Raw genomic sequence first — 19,965 nt, forward strand, 5'->3', positions numbered from 1 at the left:
TAGGGGAGGGGTCCCACAGCGAACCCCGGCTGTGGCAGAGGGCAGAGACCACCCCTGGGGACCTCCCTGCCCCGGTGACATTGTCAGTGTCACAATGGGCTGGGAAGGAACAGGGCAGACCCTGCGTTCAGATTTCAGCCAAACTTTATTGGAGCTTCGTCATCGGCAGCAGCAGAGCTGTGCCCCAGGTCCCCTCCCCGCGGTGGCAGCGGTGCCACCAGGGATGGAGAGCAGGTGGCAGTGGGGCACAGAGGAGTCCAGGGAAGGATCCCACCCAGCAGTGGGTGATGCAGGCAGCTGCCCTTGTCTGGAGTTCCGGCCGCTCTCCCTGGAGCTGCCGCCTTGTCGGAGGCGCTGGAGCCCCGGCCCGGCCGCCGGCCCCGCTCCCTTCCTGCTTTACCTGTTCCTAATTGCGGGAGAGGCTGGCAGGAATTGCAGGCTCTGCTCTGCCAACAGCCGCCGGGGGGAAAAGATCCCAGCAGCTTCTCCCACCAGCCTTGGGCCGCGTCCAGGACACACGGAACGTGTTGAGGCTGTGGCAGGACCTGGCAGGACCTGGCAGTGCCACTCGGGGAGCCCGGACCCCGCTGTTAGGACACGCTGCAGTGCTTGGCCGTCCTGCCCCTGCCCCTCCCTGGGGGCTCCCTGCCCAGGGAATTCATCCCAGGCTTGGGGATGGGCTTCCCAAAAAAGAAACCCTCCTCTTCTGAGTCCGAGTCCGAAGATGAGGAGCAGGTGGGACACCAGGAGTCCTCCTCCTCCTCCTCCGTGCCATCCTCTGCCCGGGGGCTGTGTCGGGGAGGGGAGGTGCCAGCTTGGAAGCGTGGGTTTCCATTGCCTGTGGCTGTTCGGGTGTCGGGGCCCCCCAAAGGCGGCTGGCCCAAGGCTCCAGGCTCGTTGGGCCGCTCTGGGCTGGACTGGGGGGCCAAGGGGTGGCCAGCTGGGGGTCCCAGCATCCCTGGGTGCTCCTTGGCAGCATCGCTGCTCCGCTCCCGTGCGGCTGCTCCGAGATCCTCGGGGCTCCTGAACGCAGGGTGCACTGGGGCCTGATCTGAAAACGCCTCTGGAAGAGGGGAAATGGGTGTAAGGGAGGAAGGAGAAGCTGAACCTGCCCTCCCACAGCCCTCCCACAGCAAGGCTTGTCTCAGGACACAATGGGGTGGCACTGAGCCACCTCCAGCTCCCACCGTGGGAGGTGGGCTGGGGGTTTATCCCCACTTCCCACCGTGTGACATTCCCAATGAAGTCCCCAGGGTCTGGGGGTTTATCCCCACTTCCCACCGTGTGACATTCCCAATGAAGTCCCCAGGGTCTGGGGGTTTATCCCCACTTCCCACCGTGTGACATTCCCAATGAAGTCCCCAGGGTCTGGGGGTTTATCCCCACTTCCCACCGTGTGACATTCCCAATGAAGTCCCCAGGGTCTGGGGGTTTATCCCCACTTCCCACCGTGTGACATTCCCAATGAAGTCCCCAGGGTCTGGGGGTTTATCCCCACTTCCCACCGTGTGACATTCCCAATGAAGTCCCCAGGGTCTGGGCAGAGCCTGGATTTGCTCCCACTCCCGTCCCAGCCCATGGCAGTAGGACCCTACCAGCCCCTTCCCCCTGCTGCCTGCAGCCCCCCGCAGCCGAGCGGGACAGGGGTGTGGAGTCAGGGGATGGAGCGGAGGCGAAAGCTGAGTCGGAGGAGTCGGAGGTGGTGGAAGAGGCGCCCTGGCCGTGGCTGCAGGTGTCGGAGCAGAAGAGGCGGCCGCGGTGGCAGGTCAGGGGCTGTCCCCGCAGTGGCTTTCGGCACAGGCTGCAGCAGAAGCAGGTGGCCCGGGCGTGCCAGTGCAGCCCCTGGTGTGTGACCTCCTCGCTCTCAGCACCTGCGGGGCAACCACAGGTGAGGGCAGTGCCAAAATCCATCCTCGGAAGGCTCGGCGGCCAGGGGAGCTCCCGGGGGTCGCGGCCGTACCGATGGGGTCCCCGCAGGCCTGGCACGGCTCGGCAAAGAGGCTCTCGAAGCAGCCCCGGCAGCAGGGCCGGCCGCTCCTCATCACATAGCGCTGCCCACGCAGGGGCTCGTCACACTCCAGGCAGCAGAAATGCTCCAGGTGCCAGCGCCGGCCCTCGGCCTCGATGCACTCCTCCATGAAGATCAGCTGGAATGGGAAAACAGCCTCAGAACCCGCGGTGCTTCGCTGTGCTGAGGAGTGAGGAGGAGCTGCCAGCCCGTGGGGCTCTCTGCGAGGCTCAGGAAGGAATATTCCTCCGGCCCATCGGTGGTTCTGATGGATTTGGAGCCCCCAGCTGAGCTCGGGGGTGTTTAACAGCCTCAGGGAGCTCAAAGCCTGCCCCTGGCCAGCACCCACCTGGCCAGCACCCACCTGGTCAGCACCCACCTGGCCAGCACCCACCCAGCCAGCACCCACCCGGCCAGCACCCACCTGGTCAGCACCCACCTGGTCACAGGAGGCACAGCGAGGTCGGAAGAGCTCGGCGTGGTGCCGGCCGCAGTAGATCCTCCCATCCTGCTGGAAGTAGATGAGATCCACCAGCTGCTGGTGGCAGAAGTGGCAGGAGAAGCAGGACGGGTGCCAGAACTGGTCCCCCAGGCGAGCCGCTGAAATGCCCGGGTCCCCTTTGTTCAGCCTCCGGCCGCACTGCAAGGCAGAGGGATGGCGGGTTTGGGGCTGGGCTGGCTTTTGGGGCCGGGAATGGGCACTGGAGGGGACAGCTCACCTTCCTGCAGGGACAGCCGTGGCAGGGAGCTGGCACGGGACACGCCAGGCCCTGGCCCAGAGCCTCCTGCCTGCGGCGGGCGCTGAAGGCTCGGAGCTGCCGCCGCTCCTCCTCGGCGAGGTCGGGGCAGTACCGCTCCTGTGGGGCACCGCGGGCAGGGGATTTTAGCTGTTCTATTTTAGAAAATGTTTAAGTCTTGCAGTTGTTCAGTGGATAACTCTAAACTCCACACACAGGGTCAGCTTTTTTCATTTTGCTCAGACACAATTTCTCTCCAGGCCTGGAGTCGCTGTCTCAGGCCTCCAGAGATGGAAACAAAAGTGGGGAGCAAACCTGGGGTGAATGACTTCATTACCTGCAGCTGGAATCAAAAAATCAACCCCCAACATGCCAATAGACCAAACTTTAAAAAGTGTGGAAACCTGTGAGCTGTGGTCCATTTTTGTGTGCAGCCCCTGGGAGAGGCTTTGTCTGCCCAAAATGTACCTGGAGGCCCTTCAATAAATAGAACTGCCATTTATTCCCTTCATTTTGTCTGGCCTCTGTTTTTAAGTAGTCCCAAAAAGCATCAGGTGAGCCTGGGGAGGGGAGCAGCACCCAAAAAAGGGGGTCTTACATCGCAGTCCTGAGGAGGCAGCTGCTGCAGGAGGGCTCTGCTGCGGGTCCTGTCAGAGGGAGAGCCAGGCTGGGGCCCGAAACACGGCAGCACCTTGGGAAAAACACAATTTCAGAGGGAGATTAAACTGTGTTTAGCTCAAAGCTGCTAAAATGTGTGTTTAACCCTGAGAAACGGGGTGCTCTGGTGTGGCTGGGGGAGAGCCGGGAGCTGCCCACCTCGGGGGGCGCGGGCTCCGCGGAAGGTTCCAGATACTCTTCCAGGGCACAGCCGGAGTCGCTGTCGGACGAGGCCGGGGGGAGACCGGTGGTGGTGCCGCAGGGGGAGGGCTCGTCCTGCTGGGGCCATGCAGGGCTCGGCAGGGACATGAGCTGGGGACAGAGAGCCAGAGGTGGTCAGACACGAGGCAGGGAGCAGGGGTCCGTCCCTGGATACGTGTCCTGTGCCCACGTGGCAGCAGGACAAGCAGCTCCTCATCCCTTGGAGCGACCTTGGGGCACGTCCAGATGGGATGATGGGATGATGCTCCAAACCACCACGACCTCCAGAGCTTCAGCTGAACCACTGCAGGAATACAAGGGATTTTGGGGGGGGCTCCTTTCTCTTTGGGGGTTACAGCAAACCCACAATGAGGAGATGGGGATGGGATGGGGATGGGGATGGGATGGGGATGGGGATGGGGATGGGATGGGGATGGGGATGGGGATGGGGATGGGGATGGGATGGGGATGGGGATGGGGATGGGATGGGATAGGGATGGGGATGGGGATGGGGATGAGGATGGAGATGGGGATGAAGCCAAGTAGAGAAGACCCCAAGTGCCCAAGCTCAAGCTGGAACAGTTTTTGGAAAACAGCAACACCCACAGCAGAAGCTTTCCCCCAGCTGGCACACCTAATCCCAGGTCTAGTTGCCCATCCCTGAGTGGGAACAGACTGAGGTTGAGCCCAATTCAGTGGGAAATAATTCCTTCCCCTGGGGCTGCCATTGTTCTGCCCAGGGCTGTTCCTGCCCGGCTGTCCCAGCCCACACCGCACGCCTGGCTCGGGGTTACGCAGTGGAAACCCATCCGGTGCCGTCCCCTCCTTTCCACCGCGCTTCCTTCCTGCCCTGGCTTCCCAAAACAAAGGCGAGATGCTGATGTGGTGGCTCCTGGGGTTCCCTGGATGCCAGCCCAGAGCCTGACGCCCTCAGCCCACGTTTCCTGCCCTGGCATGGGCAGCCAGGGTGGGCTGGGACCGAACTGCTGCTCCTCGTGGAGGGAAATCACGGGGCTGTGACCAGGGATTCACCCCTGCAACGCCCACCATGGACAGGTCAACCCCTGTGGAAAATGTTCCTTGCATAAAATGATCTCGGGGGTGAGGGGTGAGAACCCCCAGGCCATGAAATGTTGGTCCTCCTGCACCTCTGCCACCACAAGGACCCGTTCCCTGCTCCACACTGGGACGGTGCTGGTGTGTCCCCCCTGTCAGGGACATCCCGGTGTCCCCACTGCTGCCACCAAACACCCCAGTGCCCTTCCTGAGCAGCACCTCGGGGTGCTGTGGCACCCGAAGGGGGCAGCTCTGGAGCCGGGAGCAGATGGGATCAGCAGGGGCAGCTCAGGTTTCCCTGCCCTGCTGCCGGGTCAATGATTAACGCTGCAGAATGGCTAATCAGAGAAGATAAAACAAAAGGCCTGCTGGCTTTTTCCTGGCATTTGGGGTCTGGAAGCCTGGGGCAGCCTGGGGGATGCAGGGCTGGTTGTAGGGTGTTGTTCAAAGCTGTGCTCTGCGATAGGGATGAAATAATCTGGTTTAACTGCGTATTTGCTGCCCAAAAAGAGCCCTGGCCTTGCTGGCTCGGGTGAGGGAGCAGGAAACAGCTTTGGCTCTCCAGGAGGAGCAGGGTTGTGAGAGACCCTGGGGATGCTGAGGGGGACCCTCGTGTCTCTGCTGCTGCCCGCTTTGGGAGAGGTGTCCCCGCTTTGGGAGGTGGGTGCCATTCCCGGGCTGTGCTTGCCTCATTAAGCCTCCAAGCTGCATTTGTGTAATCTCTTGGAATTTTGCTGCTAATTAAACCCCTCCGATGCTCTGGGGGCTCAGCGGGGCTGGCAGTGCCAGCCTGGCCCCAGCCCACTGAGGCACAGGGACCCCCATATCCCTGAGGTGGGGTGACACTGGGGGACAGCGGCTCGGGCAGGGCTCCCGGCCGCTGTGAACGCACAGGGATGTGCTGGAGAGCCCAACCCAGCCCAGTTTGATGTGATTACGCTGGCTGGCAGCCGTCTGGGCTGTAAACAAGTCCCTGTAATTAGCCCCAGACGGTGACAGAGGTACGCGCCTCCCATGCTAAAGAGCCAGGCAGCCCCAACAGGTCTGGCTCCTCTGCTCCCCGGCCCTGTCCCCTCTTCCTTCCTGCCCTCCCTGGCTGTCCCCGGGCACTCCCTGGCTGCCCTGCCCCGCTGGGCTGCCAAGGGATACAGGGATGCTCCCAGCCTGCCCCAAAGCGGGCGCCAGGGGAGGTGGCACCGTGCTGGCACTTTGGGGGAGCAGCCAGAGAGTCCCGAGAAGGGACGTGTGACAGACCAGTGGGGCAGGCTGGGTGGCACTGGCTGTCATTTGCCTTGGCTGGAAATCCTCTTGTCCTGCCTGTGCGAGCTCCTCCGGACGCGTTTGCCCAAGCTCCTCTTGCTCTCCAAAGGATCGGAAGCTGTGGCAGCTCCCCGAGTACAAGAGGCTGAAATTCCTGGGAATACTAATCTGATTTGGCTCCCCGGGAGCAGCCCCTGTCTCCAGCTGGCTGTGGGAGTCTGTGTGGGCTCCCAGCCCTCTGCTGCCAAGGTCACACATTAACTTGGAGCCCAGCCACCCCAGCCCGCTCGGAATTCAGCACGGGCTCCCTGTTCCCAGCACGGCCAGGGAGCCTCATCCCTGCCTCAGCTTGGCTTCCACAGAGTCCCCAGGAAACACAACATCTCCAAAAAGCCCCTCAAAGCACCCGGCAGCGCCGGCAGCTCCCAGAGGCGCAGCTCCACGCTGGCCTCACCCACGGGATAACCTGTTTTTGCTTCAGCTCCCATCAACACAGCTGCGCTGGAGGAGAGCGGAATAAAGATGCGGAGCAATAAAGATGCAGAACAGTAAAGATGCATCTTTTGGGGCGAGATAAGCTGAGGTCTGGCAAGGAGAGCCGGAGCAGCAGGTCCTGCCCGACCTGGAGCCGGTCTCACCCAGGAGCCCACGGTGCCTTTTGGACCTGGGGTGGCACCAGGTGGAGCAGCCCTTGGTGCCACTGCTGGGCACAGCAGCGTCGTGGCCCTGGCTTTAAAAAAGGCTTTTGTTGCCCCCCAAATGATGGGGGAGGGTCTCAGCATCCTGCTCTGCCGCGCAGCACCGGAGGGGAGCGTTCTGTTGGCTCACCAGGGGATGTGCCAGTGCCGCAAATGGCTTTTCCTGCTGTGTTTTCCCTCCATCCCGCAGGCACGGCAGGGAGCAGTAACCCATTAACCCACCCTGGCTCACCCATTCGTGCATCCGCAGCTACGGACCGAGACCCCCGCCCCTCCTCTCGCTGCAGCCACCGGGATAAAGATCCGCGACCCCTCCTCTCCCCGCGGCCACCGGGGTGAAAACCCCTCACCCCACCCCTCCCTGTGGCCACCAGATTTCAGCACGTTTGGAGGGGCCCAGCTCCATCCCCAATCCCGAAAGATCCCATTCCCGGCCGATGCCAGGGGAGCAGGGATGGGGGAAGCAGCCCCGGCCCCGGAGCACCTGCCCGCTGCGGGCTGGCAGAGCCTGGCACGATGGAACAGGCGGCACCTCCTGCTCTCAGGGGACATTTACCCGACAACAAAGACCGCGGGGGCAGCGATATTATCCCCGCAATCCCCCCCAGAAAATCTCCAAACAGCCAAAATCCCTCTGCTCCACCTCGCTCCCGTCCCCTTCCCCTCGCAGCAGCTCGCTGCCCCCTCCTCTCAATCTCAATCTCACCTCCATCTCCCCACGGAGAGCCGAGCCCGGAGTCCCTTCCAGCCGCACGTACCTGCCCTTTCCCGGCGCTCCGGGCCCCGCGTTCCGCCGCCCCGGGCTCGGCCGCCCGCTCCAGCCCCGCGCCGGCCGCCGCTGTCCCGCCCTGCTCCGGAGGACGCGAGGGAATGGAGCCTGCGCTGGGAAAACTTTGCAAAGCGAAAGGAAAACATCCAAGCTCGGTCAGGGAAACGTTGGCTTTTTTTTTTGTTGTTGGGTTTTTTTTTCTTTTCCTCTCTTTTTTCCCCCCCTGCCTGCCCAGGCACTGGCTCCGCGGCAGCCGGGGTCCTAATTAGAGGCTTTTTAGCCTAAACCTCGGGAGCCAGCCAATGGCTGGAATTCCAGGGCAGGCAGGGAGGGGAAGGGGGGGGACATTAACCCTACAGGGGAAAGAGCTGCCGATGACATCTGGCTCGCTCCTACCTCTCATTTTCCGAGCGCCCGCGCCCTTCCCTCCATCTGCGGCTCGGTTCACCCCAGGTTGCCGTTTGATGACTTTTATGATCCCGCGCGATGATTTATTTCCCTGCCGAGATCAGAAAGAGTTGAAGCTTCATGAAAGAGGGGGAAGTGTCATTACACCCCAATTTAGAGGTGGAGAAACTTAGGCTGGGCTCTCACAAAGGAGTTAGCCAGCGGCAAGTCAGGATGTCCTAGTTTCCACAAGCCCTGAACACCTGACGAGGCTCCTCCAAGCCATTCCAGACCGGCTCTGGCTGCAGCAATTCCACCCGGGCAGGAGTCAGGAGAAAATTTATCAGAGCCTGACGCGAGGCACAGCGTCATGGTTGTGTTTCTGTGCACTTCTCACCACGCTGTAAAATTTTCCTGCCCGCTGATGTGACTTTGGGGATGAGAAGGGACACAGCATCCCCAAAAACCCCTAAATCTGCCAGGACCCGGCTGGATCTCTGCCACCTGTGTGGTCCCGGGAGCTTTTGGGAGCCCCGAGGGGTGCAGATGGCTCGTGTAGGTTCTGGGATGAGGGTCGGGAGTGCAGCCAAAACGCACAGGGATGGTGATTTGGCAGAGGAGGTGGCAGGCTCCGTGACAAGCCCGTGGCACCGCTGGGCGAGGCCGTGCAGGGCGGTGTTGGGGCACAGGTTATTGTGCTGCTTTATGGAACTGGTTGCTCCATCCCTGGAAATGTCCAAGGCCAGGTTGGACAGGGCTTGTGAAGCCTTAGGATTTTAGATTTTCTATTTTTCATACATTCGTAGTCCTGCAGTTCTTCAGTGTAGAACTCTTAAGTTCCACACACAGTGTCAGCTGCTGCTTTCCCATTTTGGTCAGACACAACAATTCCTCTCCAGGCCTGGGGATCAAGGACACCTCCCTGCCTCAGGCCCTGAGAGATGGAAACAAAAGTGAGGTGGAGGGAGCAAACTTGGGGTAAATGACTTCATTTCCTGAAGCTGGAATTGGAAGATGAACCCCCAATATTCAAATAAACCAAACTTATAAAAGTGTGACAACCTGTGAGCTGTGGTCCATTTTTGAATGTCACCCCTGGGAGAGGCTTTGTCTGCCCAAAATGTACCTGGAGGCCCTTCAGTCAATAGAACTGCCATTTATTCCCTTCATTTTTTCTGGCCTCTGTTTTTAGGTAGCCTGGGTGCTTGGAGCAACCTGGGATAGTGGAAATTTTCCCTGTCCATAGCAGGAATGGGATTTTCAAAGTCCCTTCCGAGCCAAACCATTCGAGGATCCTCTGCAAAATCCCCTGAGCAGGGGGAAAAGCAGGAGGAAGAGGAGGAGGGGTGGGCACCTCCACACTTTGGTGCTGTCCCTCCCTCCTGCTCGGGGGTCCCACCAGGGCTGTCCCACCGGGGCTGTCACTGCCCAGGGTCCCTTTGGTGTCACGGATGTCCCCACGCTGTTATTCCACTGCCGGGAGCTTGGTCCCTGCAGCTTTATCTCGGCCCGCCTGCTGCTTTGGACTTTGTCCCCGCGGGTGGTGACAGGACCCCCCCTCGTCCCCTGCTCCCCCCACGCTCCTCCATCCATCCCTCGCCAGAAGGATTCCTGGGCAAAGTCCTGCTCGGGGACAGAGGGGTCACTCGCAGCTTTCCCGAGGTGACATCAGCCACTGCTCCATGGCAACAGCCCCGAGCAGCGCGGTGTCCCCGCGGTGTCCCCGCGGTGTCCCCGCGGAGGGCAGGACACGGCTCGCTGGCTCCGTGCTGGGGTGAGGAGCCGCAGCTCCCGTCCCCCCGAAAGCAGGGCTGATGTCCGGCAGCTCCACCTCGGAGCCGTGGCTGAGGGTGGAAAACTGAGGAATGGAAATTGGAAATTGTAAAATCTGCGGCTCGGGTAAACTGTCCCCGAGCTGTGCCCCATGCCGGGTCAAATGCGGCGTTCTGGGCTCAGTCGGGACCCGGCACAGCCTGGGCACGGGCAGCCAGGAGCCCCCCGAGATGTTCTGGGGGTGCAGCGGGACCCCGGCACTGCTTTAGTGCTCTGGGGCTGCTGGGACCGGGCCGTGCATGGGGACGCTGTGACTGCTTCAGCCCCCCGAACCCCCTCCTTCCCCAGAGCCCCCGATGCGCCCCTAAAGTCTCCCTCTATTCCAGACCCCTCTCAAATCCCCCTTCACTCACCCCCGAGGGCATCCTTCCAACCCGGACCCTGCAAAATCCCCCTTCACTGACCTTTCCTTGAGCGACCCTCCAGCCCGGATCCCTCAAATCCTCCTGCACCGACCCCCAGCCCCTCTCCTTCCCCAGACCCCTCCCCAGTTCCCCTCCACTGATCCTCCACGACCATTCCCCCGACCCCAAATCCCCTTCCACCGACCCCCAGCCCCTCTCCTTCCCCAGACCCCTCCCCAGTTCCCCTCCACTGATCTCCCTTGAGCATCCCCCAAACCCAGACCCCCAAATCCCCGTGCACTGACCCCCAAATGAGCCCTCTCCTGCCTCAGACCCCCAAACCCCCGAAGTGCCCTCTCCTGCCTCAGACCCCCAAACCCCCCAATGAGCCCTCTCCTGCCTCAGACCTCCAAACCCCCGAAGTGCCCTCTCCTGCCTCAGACCCCCAAACCCCCCAATGAGCCCTCTCCTGCCTCAGACCTCCAAACCCCCGAAGTGCTCTCTCCTGCCTCAGACCCCCAAACCCTCCCAGTGACCCCCCCCAAACCCTCCCAGTGACCCCCCCAAACCCCTCCCGTCCAAACCCCTTAGCCCGACCACGCCCACCCAAGCCACGCCCACCGTGAGGCCCCGCCCCCGTGCCCCGCCCCCCGGCGGTGCCGCGCCCCCCTGGCGCCCCCTGGCGGCCCCGCGGCGCTCGCGCGGTGTCGCTGCTCCGGCGGGCCCGGCCCGGCCCCGATCGCTCCGGGCCCGACCGGGGACCCCCGGACCCGCCGGGCCGGGCAGGGGCAGGGGCAGGGCCGGGCCGGGGGCCCCGACACGCTCCGGTCCCAGGGAAGGGCCGGGCCGGGGGCTCCGACACGCTTCGGGCTCCGGGAAGGGCCGGGCCGGGAGCCCCGGGCCGCAGCTCCCGGACGGCGGAGCCGGGAGCGCCTCAGGTACCGAGCCGCGCTTGGAGCGGGGCCGCGGCATCGCCCCCTGTCCCCTCCTCTCGTGCCCTCCCCGGGCTCCCCCGGCCGCTCCTCGCAGCCAATTCCCCGGTACCCCCCGGGACTCGCCCCTTCCTCAGGCCCCTCGTTCCCACGGGCTCTGCAGGCCCGTCCTCATCCCTCCATCCCCTTCCTCATCCCTCCATCCCCTTCCTCATCCCTCCATCCCCTTCCTCCTCCCTCCATCCCCTTCCTCATCCCTTCATCCCCTTCTTCATCCCTCCATCCCCTTCCTCCTCCCTCCATCCCCTTCCTCATCCCTCCATCCCCTTCCTCATCCCTTCATCCCCTTCCTCATCCCTCCATCCCCTTCCTCATCCCTCCATCCCCTTCCTCATCCCTTCATCCCCTTCCTCATCCCTTCATCCCCTTCCTCCTCCTTCCATCCTCTTCCTCATCCCTCCATCCCCTTCCATGTCGCTGCAGCCCCATCCTCCTCATCCTTGCAGCCCCATCCTTTCCCCACCCCTGCATCCCCTTCCCCATCCCTGCATCCCCTTCCCCATCCCTGCATCCCCTTCTTCATCCTTCCATCCCTTTCCTCCTCTGTCCATCCCCTTCTTCCTCCCTGCAGCCCCCTCCTGAATCCCCCATCCCTCTTCTCGTTCCTCCAGCCCCTTCTCCTTGCCCCTCCTGCCCCCGGAGCTGCCCCCCTGCTCCCTCCTTTTCCTGGGAGGATGTGTTGGGTCTGTCCCTGCGTGTCCTGGAGGGCTTGATGTGGGACCAGGTGCTTTTCCACACCAGGTGTCCATGTGTCCCTGTGCGGGGGGTGTCGGGGTGCCCTGATCCTTTGGGATTGGGGGGGATCCTCTTCTCCAGCTCTGAGTTTAAGAGAAGGGCTGGCAGGAGGGTGAAGGCACGAGGGGCTTCTGCAGGCTGGGAATTCGGGAGAGCCTGGTCCAGGCAGGGCTGAGGAGGGTTTAGTTTGGGATCCTGGGAGTCTGGGATAGTGGAAATTTTCCCTGTCCATGGCAGGAATGGGATTAGGAGGTGGCCTTAGGAGGGACCCAGTCCTGCTGTGGGGAGCCGTGCTGGGCTGTTGGGGTGGTTTTAGTGACTGGCTGGGCTCTGAACTGGCAAACAGGTGTGGGAAGGTGAGCTGGAAGTGCAGAGCAGGAGCCTGGAGACTCAGGAATCTCAGCGTCTGTGTGAAAGGGATGCTGATGAAATATTCACCAGCGAGGAGCAGTGGGAAGCGCTGAGGGAGCATTCAGGTGGTGGTTTTTTAGTTCATTTGCTCAGTTCTCACTGTAAAAGCTGTCCTTGATAAGCCACAGCACTTCAGGCTGACCCCTCGTAGATGGGGGTGGAGGGAAACAGGAATAATGAGGAGGCAAAGGCAGAATGTTTTCTCCCAGCTGTTATTCCCGAGGGAATGGCTGCGGTGGGAGAGCACAGCCACAGAGGACACAGATCACATGGAGCAGGATCTGTGCTGAATTATTGACCAAAGCCTGGGAGGGGAATAAATCCATGCTGGCCTAGGAAAGAAGCAGGCTGGCAGGGGCAGGGTGTGGGGTGGCACAGGGAAGGGCTGGTGGTGCTGCAGGGCTGGCAGGTGTGTGCAGGAGGGCAGCTGGCACCGGCTTTGTTTGTTCTCAGCTTGCACAGAAGGAAACTTTCCTCTCCCGGGCTCTTGGCAGGGTTGGGGCGTGGTGGGGAATTCTCCAAGGGCCAAAGTGACGGCACAGAGTGCGGTGGGAGGTGATTTATGAGCTGTTTTGATGTAAAAATGGAGTGGGACCCTTTGGCAGCTCAAGTGGGGCTCTTCCCCCTCCCTCCACACTGGAAGGGGGCCCAGGGCAGCTCTGCCACTCCACAATCCCTGGTTTAACTTGGAGGAGGGGGGAGGTGGATTCTGGCATGGCAAAGGGAGAGGCTCCCAATGGAAAAAGGGTCCCAATGGAAGGAGAATCCCAATGGAAAAGGGTTTCCAGTGGAAGGAGGTTCCCAGTGGAAAGAGGCCTCCAATGGAAAGAGATTCCCAATGAGAAGAAGCTCCCAATGGAAAAAGGTTCCCAATGGGAAGAGATTCCCTATGGAAAGAGGCTCCCAATGGAAAGTGGCTTCCGATGGAAGAAGATTCCCAATGGAAAGAGGCTCTCAATAAAAAAAGATTCCCAATGAAAAGTGGTTCCAAATGGAAAGAGGTTCCCAGTGGAAAGAGATTTCCAGTGGAAAGAGGTTTCCAATGGAAAGAGGTTCCCAGGGGGAAGAGGTTCCAAATAGAAAGAGGTTCCCAATGGAAAGAGGTTTCCAGTGGAAAGAGGTTCCAAATAGAAAGAGGTTCCCAGTGGAAAGAGGTTCCCAGTGGAAAGAGGTTCCCAATGGAAAGAGGTTCCCAAATTGCCATTTACTGCCCTGCTGCCAGGCTCTGGGTCCTGGTGGATCAGGTGGAGACACTGAGCTGCTCTCAGGGCACACCTGGCATCATCCCCTGTCACCTGCCCAAGTTCCCATCTGGGATGGCAGAACTTCACATCTCTCACTACTATTATTAATTTAAAAAATCCAGGAGTATTTCTCACTCCTACTGTGTGCAACTCCTGCCTGTCTGATCCTCGCACTGACTGGGTCAGATATCAGAATTTTTTGTGTTTTCTGGGTCAGATATCAGAGTTTTTGTGTTTTCTGGCCTTTTTTTTTTTTGCTTCTACTCCAAAGCAGAGCAGCTGCTGGTTCTGTGACCCCGAAGGACCTTCCCTGCACTGAAGGCACCTTCACATTCCTCAGCAGCAGCTGCCTCACCACCCCTGGCTGCTCACTTTTATTTTCTTCACCCTGGCAAGGCCCACTCCTCTGTAGGATCTCAAAGCCAGGAAATAAAATCTCTCTTATTTTTTATTTTTTTTTTATATTTATTTTCAGCTGTGTATTTTTTGTTGTTGTGCAGAGTTTCCTGCATTGATATAAATGTAATTAATTAAACACAATATGCACCCGTTTTCCTTGGGATGTCTGAAGGGATGTTCAGTCACTCTCCCCACCCCCTGCTTTCTAATTTTTTCTGCTTTTATAATTTTTTAATTGTGTTCTCCTCGCCAGGTGGAAGATGGGAGTGTTCCCCTCATGTTTTAGGTGAAGCCTGCTTGCCATGAAGTCCCGAGGGAGATAGAGGGACTGCAGTGGGAATTCCTTCTCACTCCTCCACAAATCCAACAACTGCCTAATGGTAAGAAACCTGTTGGTTTTAATTAGTGTTACACTTAGAGCTTTCCGTTAATCAAGGAACAGAGCAAAGACTTGGAGCTCCAAACCCACTGGGATGGGGGAGGGCAGAGCTGGAGATGCTGGGAGAGGGTGGCAGAGTTGCCTGGAAATCTGACTGTGCCCCAATTTGCGTCCTGTCCCCAGGGATTGCCTCTCTGCCTGGCGTCATGGGGAGCTGCTGCAGCTGTCTGTGCACAGACAGCATCCCAGACAACCATCCCACCAAATTCAAGGTAAATTCTTGCCCTTCCAACCCCATCAGAGGGCCTGGGACAGCTCTGACTGCACAAGGCGAGAGCAGACTTCTGTCCCTGCACACAAACATCCCTCCAGAGCATTTGCAAATTCATCACTTCTGGTTTGGTGGGGTTTTATTCCCCCTTTCCTTAAGAAACTCCTGCTGTGAATGTGTTTGTATTTGCTGCTAAATTGCCTCTGCTTGGGAAATGCAAGGAAATGGGGGACTGGAGAGAAAAACCTTTTATTGCTCAGGGCTGTGTTCCAGGGCCAGGGCTCAGCCACAGCAGCTGAGCTGCCAAGCTCGTGGGCTCCAGGGCTGACAGCTCCTGCCAGCCATGAATCCCTGCTCTCAGCTGGGAAAAGGCAGCAGGAAATGGAGGGGAATCCATGGAATTGCCCAGCTTGGTGGCTGGGCTGGGCACTGCTCGGGGGCACCTGGAGGTCCCAGTCCAGCTCTGGGCAAGGGAGACATTTTGAGGCTGGAGCGTGTCCAGGGAAGGGAATGGAGCTGAGGAAGGGACTGGAGAGTGCTGAGGGAGCTGGGGAAGGAGCCTCAGGAGGGATCTTCTGATTCCACAACTCCCTGACAGGAGGGGACAACCAGGGGATGATCTGGGATCTTACCCCAGGGAACAGGGACAGGATGAGAGAGAACAGCTGCACCAGAGGAGGTTTAGGCTGGAAATCAGGAGGAATTTCCTCATGGAAAACACGTTCAGGCCTTGGAATTGCCCAGTGATTTCCCCACCCCTCAGTGTCCACCTGGCAGTGAAAGCAGAGATTTGAACTGGCTGCTCCCGGAGCTCTTTCGCAGCCCCAGCCGAGCCGTGGCTCTGACTTTCCCGCTGTGTCCCCTGCAGGTGACCAACGTGGACGATGAGGGGCACGAGCTGGGCTCGGGGGTGATGGAGCTGACGCAGAGGGAGCTCATCCTGCACACGCACAAGCGCGACGCCGTCAGGTGGCCCTACCTGTGCCTGCGCCGCTACGGCTTCGACTCCAACCTCTTCTCCTTCGAGAGCGGCCGCCGCTGCCACACCGGCCAGGGTCAGTGTCGGATCCCTGGGGATCTCTGGGGATCTCTGGGGATCCCTGGGGCAGGGTCAGTGTTGGGGGATCCCTGGGGATCTCTGGGGATCCCTGGGGCAGGGTCAGTGTTTCAGGGGATCTCTGGGGATCCCTGGGGATCCCTGGGGCAGGGTCAGTGTTGGGGGATCCCTGGGGCAGGGTCAGTGTTGGGGGATCCCTGGGGATCTCTGGGGATCCCTGGGGCATGGTCAGTGCCTGGGGGGATCCCTGGGGATCTCTGGGGATCCCTGGGGCAGGGTCAGTGTCGGGGGATTTCTGGGGATCTCTGGGGATCCCTGGGGCAGGGTCAGTGCCTGGGGGGGACCCCTGGGGCAGGGTCAGTGTTTCAGGGGATCTCTGGGGATCCCTGGGGATCCCTGGGGATCTCTGGGGCAGGGTCAGTGTTGGGGGATCCCTGGGGCAGGGTCAGTGTTGGGGGATCCCTGGGGATCTCTGGGGATCCCTGGGGCAGGGTCAGTGTTGGGGGATCCCTGGGGATCTCTGGGGATCTCTGGGGATCCCTGGGGCAGGGTCAGTGTTGGGGGATCTCTGGGGATCTCTGGGGCAGGGTCAGTGTTGGGGGATCCCTGGGGATTTCTGGGGATCCCTGGGGCAGGGTCAGTGTTGGGGGATCCCTGGGGATCTCTGGGGCAGGGTCAGTGTTGGGGGATCCCTGGGGATCTCTGGGGATCCCTGGGGCAGGGTCAGTGTTGGGGGATTTCTGGGGATCCCTGGGTATCCCTGGGGCAGGGTCAGTGTTGGGGGATCCCTGGGGATCTCTGGGGCAGGGTCAGTGTTGGGGGATCCCTGGGGCAGGATCAGTGCCTGGGGGGATCCCTGGGGCAGCAATGCTGAGTTTTCTCTCCCCGTGACACCTTGGGAGGCTCCCTAGAACAGAGGCTGGACAGAGTTAAAGGAATCAAGTCAGAGTTTATTAAAATAATGAAAAATTAATGATAATATTAATAAAATAAAATTTTAAACTTTTAAAATTAAAAATAAATAAAATAATATTATTATATTAAAAATAAATAAAATAATACTAAATAGTATTAAAATCAAAAGCCCTTCCAAGGATACACCTTAGGCACTACAAGAGCCCGGCCGTGGCTCCACACAAGACAGACCCTGGATAACGAGTTTTCACACTTTTATAAGTTGTGGCCCATTTAATTAATTTAATTATCCAATTACAGCTTCAGGTTATGAAGTCCCATCCTCCCAGGCTGCTCCATCCATTTGCAATTTGTACTTTTTGGGCCTGAAGCTGCAACGGTGCCCTCGGTTCTGGGGCTGGAAAAAAGATTGTTTTGTTTGAGTGCCCTGTGAAGAGAACTTGCTGACACTTTATGTGCAGTTCAGAGTTACATCCCAGTGCAGTTCAGAGTTTGGAAAATATGAAAGCTCAAATTTAAGGCATCACCCAAAGGCAGCTGATCCTTGTGTCTTCCCGAATTCCTGGTGCTGGGAACCCGTCTTTGTGCGCACACGGGGGATGCTCTGTGTTAAAAGTGTTAAATTTGGCATAAATCTGATGGCCTTGCCCTGCTGGTGCTCCTGGGGATACTGAGGAAGCATCTTTGGGTTGTTACTCTGTGCTTTGGTGCCCCAGTTGGGGCAGGAGGGTTTGCTGGGCCTTCCTCAGGAGCTTAAAAGCATTTGCAGGACTTTTTAAAGCATCTTTCAACTCAGGATAAAGCAGCACCTGCACCTTTCCCCATAATTTAGGGTTATTTATTCCACAGAGCAGCTTTTGTTTGAGTTTTGAGTTTTGTTTTCCTCAGTGCTTTTCCCCCACGTTGGTTCTACCCAGAGCTCCAATTTTGGGTCTGGCAGCACTTTGTGACAGAGGAAAAGGAATCCCACGTTTCCCTGATGTTGTGAGCACGGAGAGGGAAGTGACTCACCCAGGAGCTGATGCCAAGTCACCAGCAGCACTGGGAATAGTCTGGGAACAGAGGAATGAGTTTTACAATGGTGCCTCTTGGTTCCTCCACCAGTCTGTTGCTTTCAAAAAGAGCTGAACATTTCCTTGGCATCTGCATCTCCTGGGAGAGAAAAAAAAAAAAAAAAAAAAGTTGTTTCCTCATTCTGTTAATGTGTTTGTAAACTCCAAAAGGACTCCCCTGAGTGCTCAGGGTCTGTGTGAATCTGCTCTGGCATCTGCTGCTCTTTAATATTTATTTTAATGGGGTTTTCCACTCCTATCAGGGAATTTGTCCTTGGGTTTCTGCTTTGCCTTTTGCAGGGTGAGGATCAGTGGTGACAATTTAATCCAGAGATAAAAATTCTGCCCTCTGCGTGGTTTGGTTCTGTTCAGGTCCAGGCAAAGGGGATGAAGCAGAGCTCTCACACCCTGCAGAATTTTTATCAGGCACTCTTTAAGCAGAAATGAGAGGGATGATGTTTTGTTTTCTCCCTTCCTTGCAGGATTTTATCCTGCTCATTAATTTCACCTGGAGCCCTCCTTGCTGATGCTGCTCCCCACCTAATGCAAGGCAGATCCAGCTATGTTTTTTTTTTTGCCAGAAGGTGGAAAACGTGGATCTTTGGGAGCAGCCCTTGTTGCCAGGCTGTTCCTGTTGCCATGGTTTGGTGTGTGCGTGTGCCAGCCTGGGATTGGCTCCTGGGCTGGGCTGCTCCTTTGGGGAGAGACTCTTCAATCCCAGAGATTTTTAAAAACGTGACGTTCCTGTCCCTCCCTCCCGTGCACAGGGCCCAGTCCAGCTTTAAGGAGTCACTGCCTGGATTTTCCCCTGGAAAAGGATGGAGTGGGTGCCAGGGGAGTTCAGACAGGAGAGGTGAGCAGTTCCCCTGGCCCTCCACACCCGTGTGCTGTGAGATTCCAGCGCTGAGGGGGTTTAAAGCCAGGCTGTGTGGAGCTCTGGGCTTGTGGCAGGCTGGCAGTGGAACTGGCTGATCTTTGAGGTCTCTTCCTACCCAAACCATTCTGTATTCCATGATTTCTGCTGTTATTTCCCAAATAATCCACAGGGTTGTTGCTTTTTCTCCTGTGGCTTGATGGTGTTAAACAACAGCAGAAGAGATCAGAATTCATTTAGAAGTGGGAATAACACATATTTTTAAAGCAGGATCACTTCCTCTCTGTTCTGACCCTCCTCTCTGTCCCTGGCAGGAATTTTTGCCTTCAAGTGCTCCCGAGCAGAGGAGATCTTCAACCTGCTGCAGGACCTGATGCAATGCAACAGCATCAACGTGGTGGAGGAGCCGGTGGTGATCACCAGGAACAGCCAGCCCTCGGATCGGGAGCGAGCCCGCAGCCCCCAGCGCCCCACCAGTACGAGCCCATCAGAGTGTGGGGACAGGACAGGGGACACGTGGCTGGGGGTGACAGGGGGGTCCCATCAAACTGCCCCTGGATCCCGTGGCTGCTCCTGTTTTAAGGCCCCAGCGTGGGATTGGGTTTCTGAGGAAAACATGAAAAGCCCTTCAAGCAGTCAGGGCTGTCACCCCTCAGCTGCATTTGTCCAGGCCAGCACTGCCAAGTGGCCTCTCCTGAGCAGTATTTGTGAGGGTCAGGTGGTTTCTGCAGGAAGCCACATCTGGAATGGCTCAATTCCTGTCTCCCTGAGGAATTCCTTTGATTTAGAGGAGGGCCTGGCCCCTGTGTGTGTGCTCCAGCTCTGGGATGGCCCTGGACAGGCTGGTTTTACTTTCCAGGGTGTCCAGAAGAGCCCAGCTCACTCTCAAAGTGTAATAATTCTATTTTGTACCGATTTAATGCTTCTCTGCCTTGATTCCCTCACAGGTCTGGGCTACACTGGACTTCCCAATGGATTCCACAGCTTCCCTGGAGAATCCCTGTCCTTCTCTGCAGCCCGGCACCCCTCAGTGAGCAGCCTGAGGCATTCCTCTGTGGGGGAAGACTCTACCCACCCCCTCCTGGGGCCTGAGGAGCAGGTAAACCCATCCTAAACTCCGCTGGGTGCAATTCTGGGTTTCCCTCACTCAAAGCTCAGGGGATCCTCACACCTTGTCACTCTTTTTATTCTCTTTCATTTTGCTTCTGGAGGCTCCTGCTCTTTGACACTTCACTAGAACTGGTGTTCTGTCCAAAAAATCTGAGTCCTATGTTCAACCCACTGGTGTTGGGTGGCAGTTATCTGTCAGCTGTCACACAACCCCTGAATTCAGACCCTTTTTGGTTTTGAGGTTCAGCTCTTTGCTCGCAGTTGTAGAATTTTTAGATTTTTCCTACAAAACCCAGCTGGTCTGAGCCACCCCCAGGGCAGGCTGGGCAGGTGTGAGGGTTGTGGGATCAGCTGTGAGCCCCTCGAGGAGACAGTTTGTGAGACGTGACACAGAACCCCAGAATCACTGGGGATGGAGAAGATTAAACCCAAGCTGTGTCTAATCCCCACCCTGAGCCCTGAGTGCCACCTCCAGGTGACACCTCCAGGGATGGGGACTCCAAACCCCCCTGGGCAGCCCCTTCCAAAGCCTGGCTGCCCTTTCCATGAGGAGATTCCTGCTGCTGTCCATCCATG

At 58.5% G+C, this 19,965-nt stretch overlaps 2 protein-coding genes and 1 long non-coding RNA gene across 5 annotated transcripts in view; 1 reads left to right on the forward strand and 2 right to left on the reverse strand.

The window, feature by feature from the left end:
• Positions 1 to 126: 126 nt before the first annotated feature.
• Positions 127 to 7,643, reverse strand: PRICKLE4 (prickle planar cell polarity protein 4). Of its 2 annotated transcripts, none has more exons than XM_086861666.1 (8): positions 7,376 to 7,643; positions 3,562 to 3,714; positions 3,344 to 3,436; positions 2,728 to 2,865; positions 2,448 to 2,648; positions 1,961 to 2,147; positions 1,596 to 1,871; positions 127 to 1,063 (listed from the first exon to the last, which is right to left on the reverse strand). In XM_086861666.1, exons 2-8 carry the CDS (start codon positions 3,709 to 3,711, stop codon positions 591 to 593), a joined length of 1,518 nt encoding a protein of 505 aa, XP_086717792.1. In that variant the 5' UTR covers positions 3,712 to 3,714; positions 7,376 to 7,643; the 3' UTR covers positions 127 to 590. The 2 variants fall into 2 exon arrangements, with proteins under 2 accessions (XP_086717792.1, XP_086717791.1); XM_086861665.1 differs by having other exon boundaries at positions 7,324 to 7,430.
• Positions 7,644 to 10,788: 3,145 nt separating this feature from the next.
• The window catches only part of FRS3 (fibroblast growth factor receptor substrate 3), a 12,267-nt gene continuing 3,090 nt past the window's right edge, over positions 10,789 to 19,965 (forward strand). For both annotated transcript variants that reach the window (XM_086861871.1, XM_086861870.1), the window contains exons 1-6: positions 10,789 to 10,888; positions 13,985 to 14,111; positions 14,294 to 14,382; positions 15,250 to 15,436; positions 18,594 to 18,755; positions 19,227 to 19,378. In XM_086861871.1, the coding sequence (XP_086717997.1) occupies positions 14,317 to 14,382; positions 15,250 to 15,436; positions 18,594 to 18,755; positions 19,227 to 19,378 (567 nt within the window). In that variant the 5' untranslated portion in view covers positions 10,789 to 10,888; positions 13,985 to 14,111; positions 14,294 to 14,316. The remainder of the gene's footprint in view (positions 10,889 to 13,984; positions 14,112 to 14,293; positions 14,383 to 15,249; positions 15,437 to 18,593; positions 18,756 to 19,226; positions 19,379 to 19,965) is intronic.
• On the reverse strand, positions 16,607 to 17,505 carry LOC147649410 (uncharacterized). Its single transcript, XR_015279013.1, has 2 exons — positions 17,365 to 17,505; positions 16,607 to 16,750 (listed from the first exon to the last, which is right to left on the reverse strand). It is a non-coding gene; the product is annotated as an uncharacterized LOC147649410 (long non-coding RNA).

Source organism: Cyanistes caeruleus, chromosome 24, assembly GCF_971803275.1.
Source record: "Cyanistes caeruleus chromosome 24, bCyaCae1.hap1.1, whole genome shotgun sequence".
In the NCBI taxonomy this organism is placed as follows: domain Eukaryota; kingdom Metazoa; phylum Chordata; class Aves; order Passeriformes; family Paridae; genus Cyanistes; species Cyanistes caeruleus.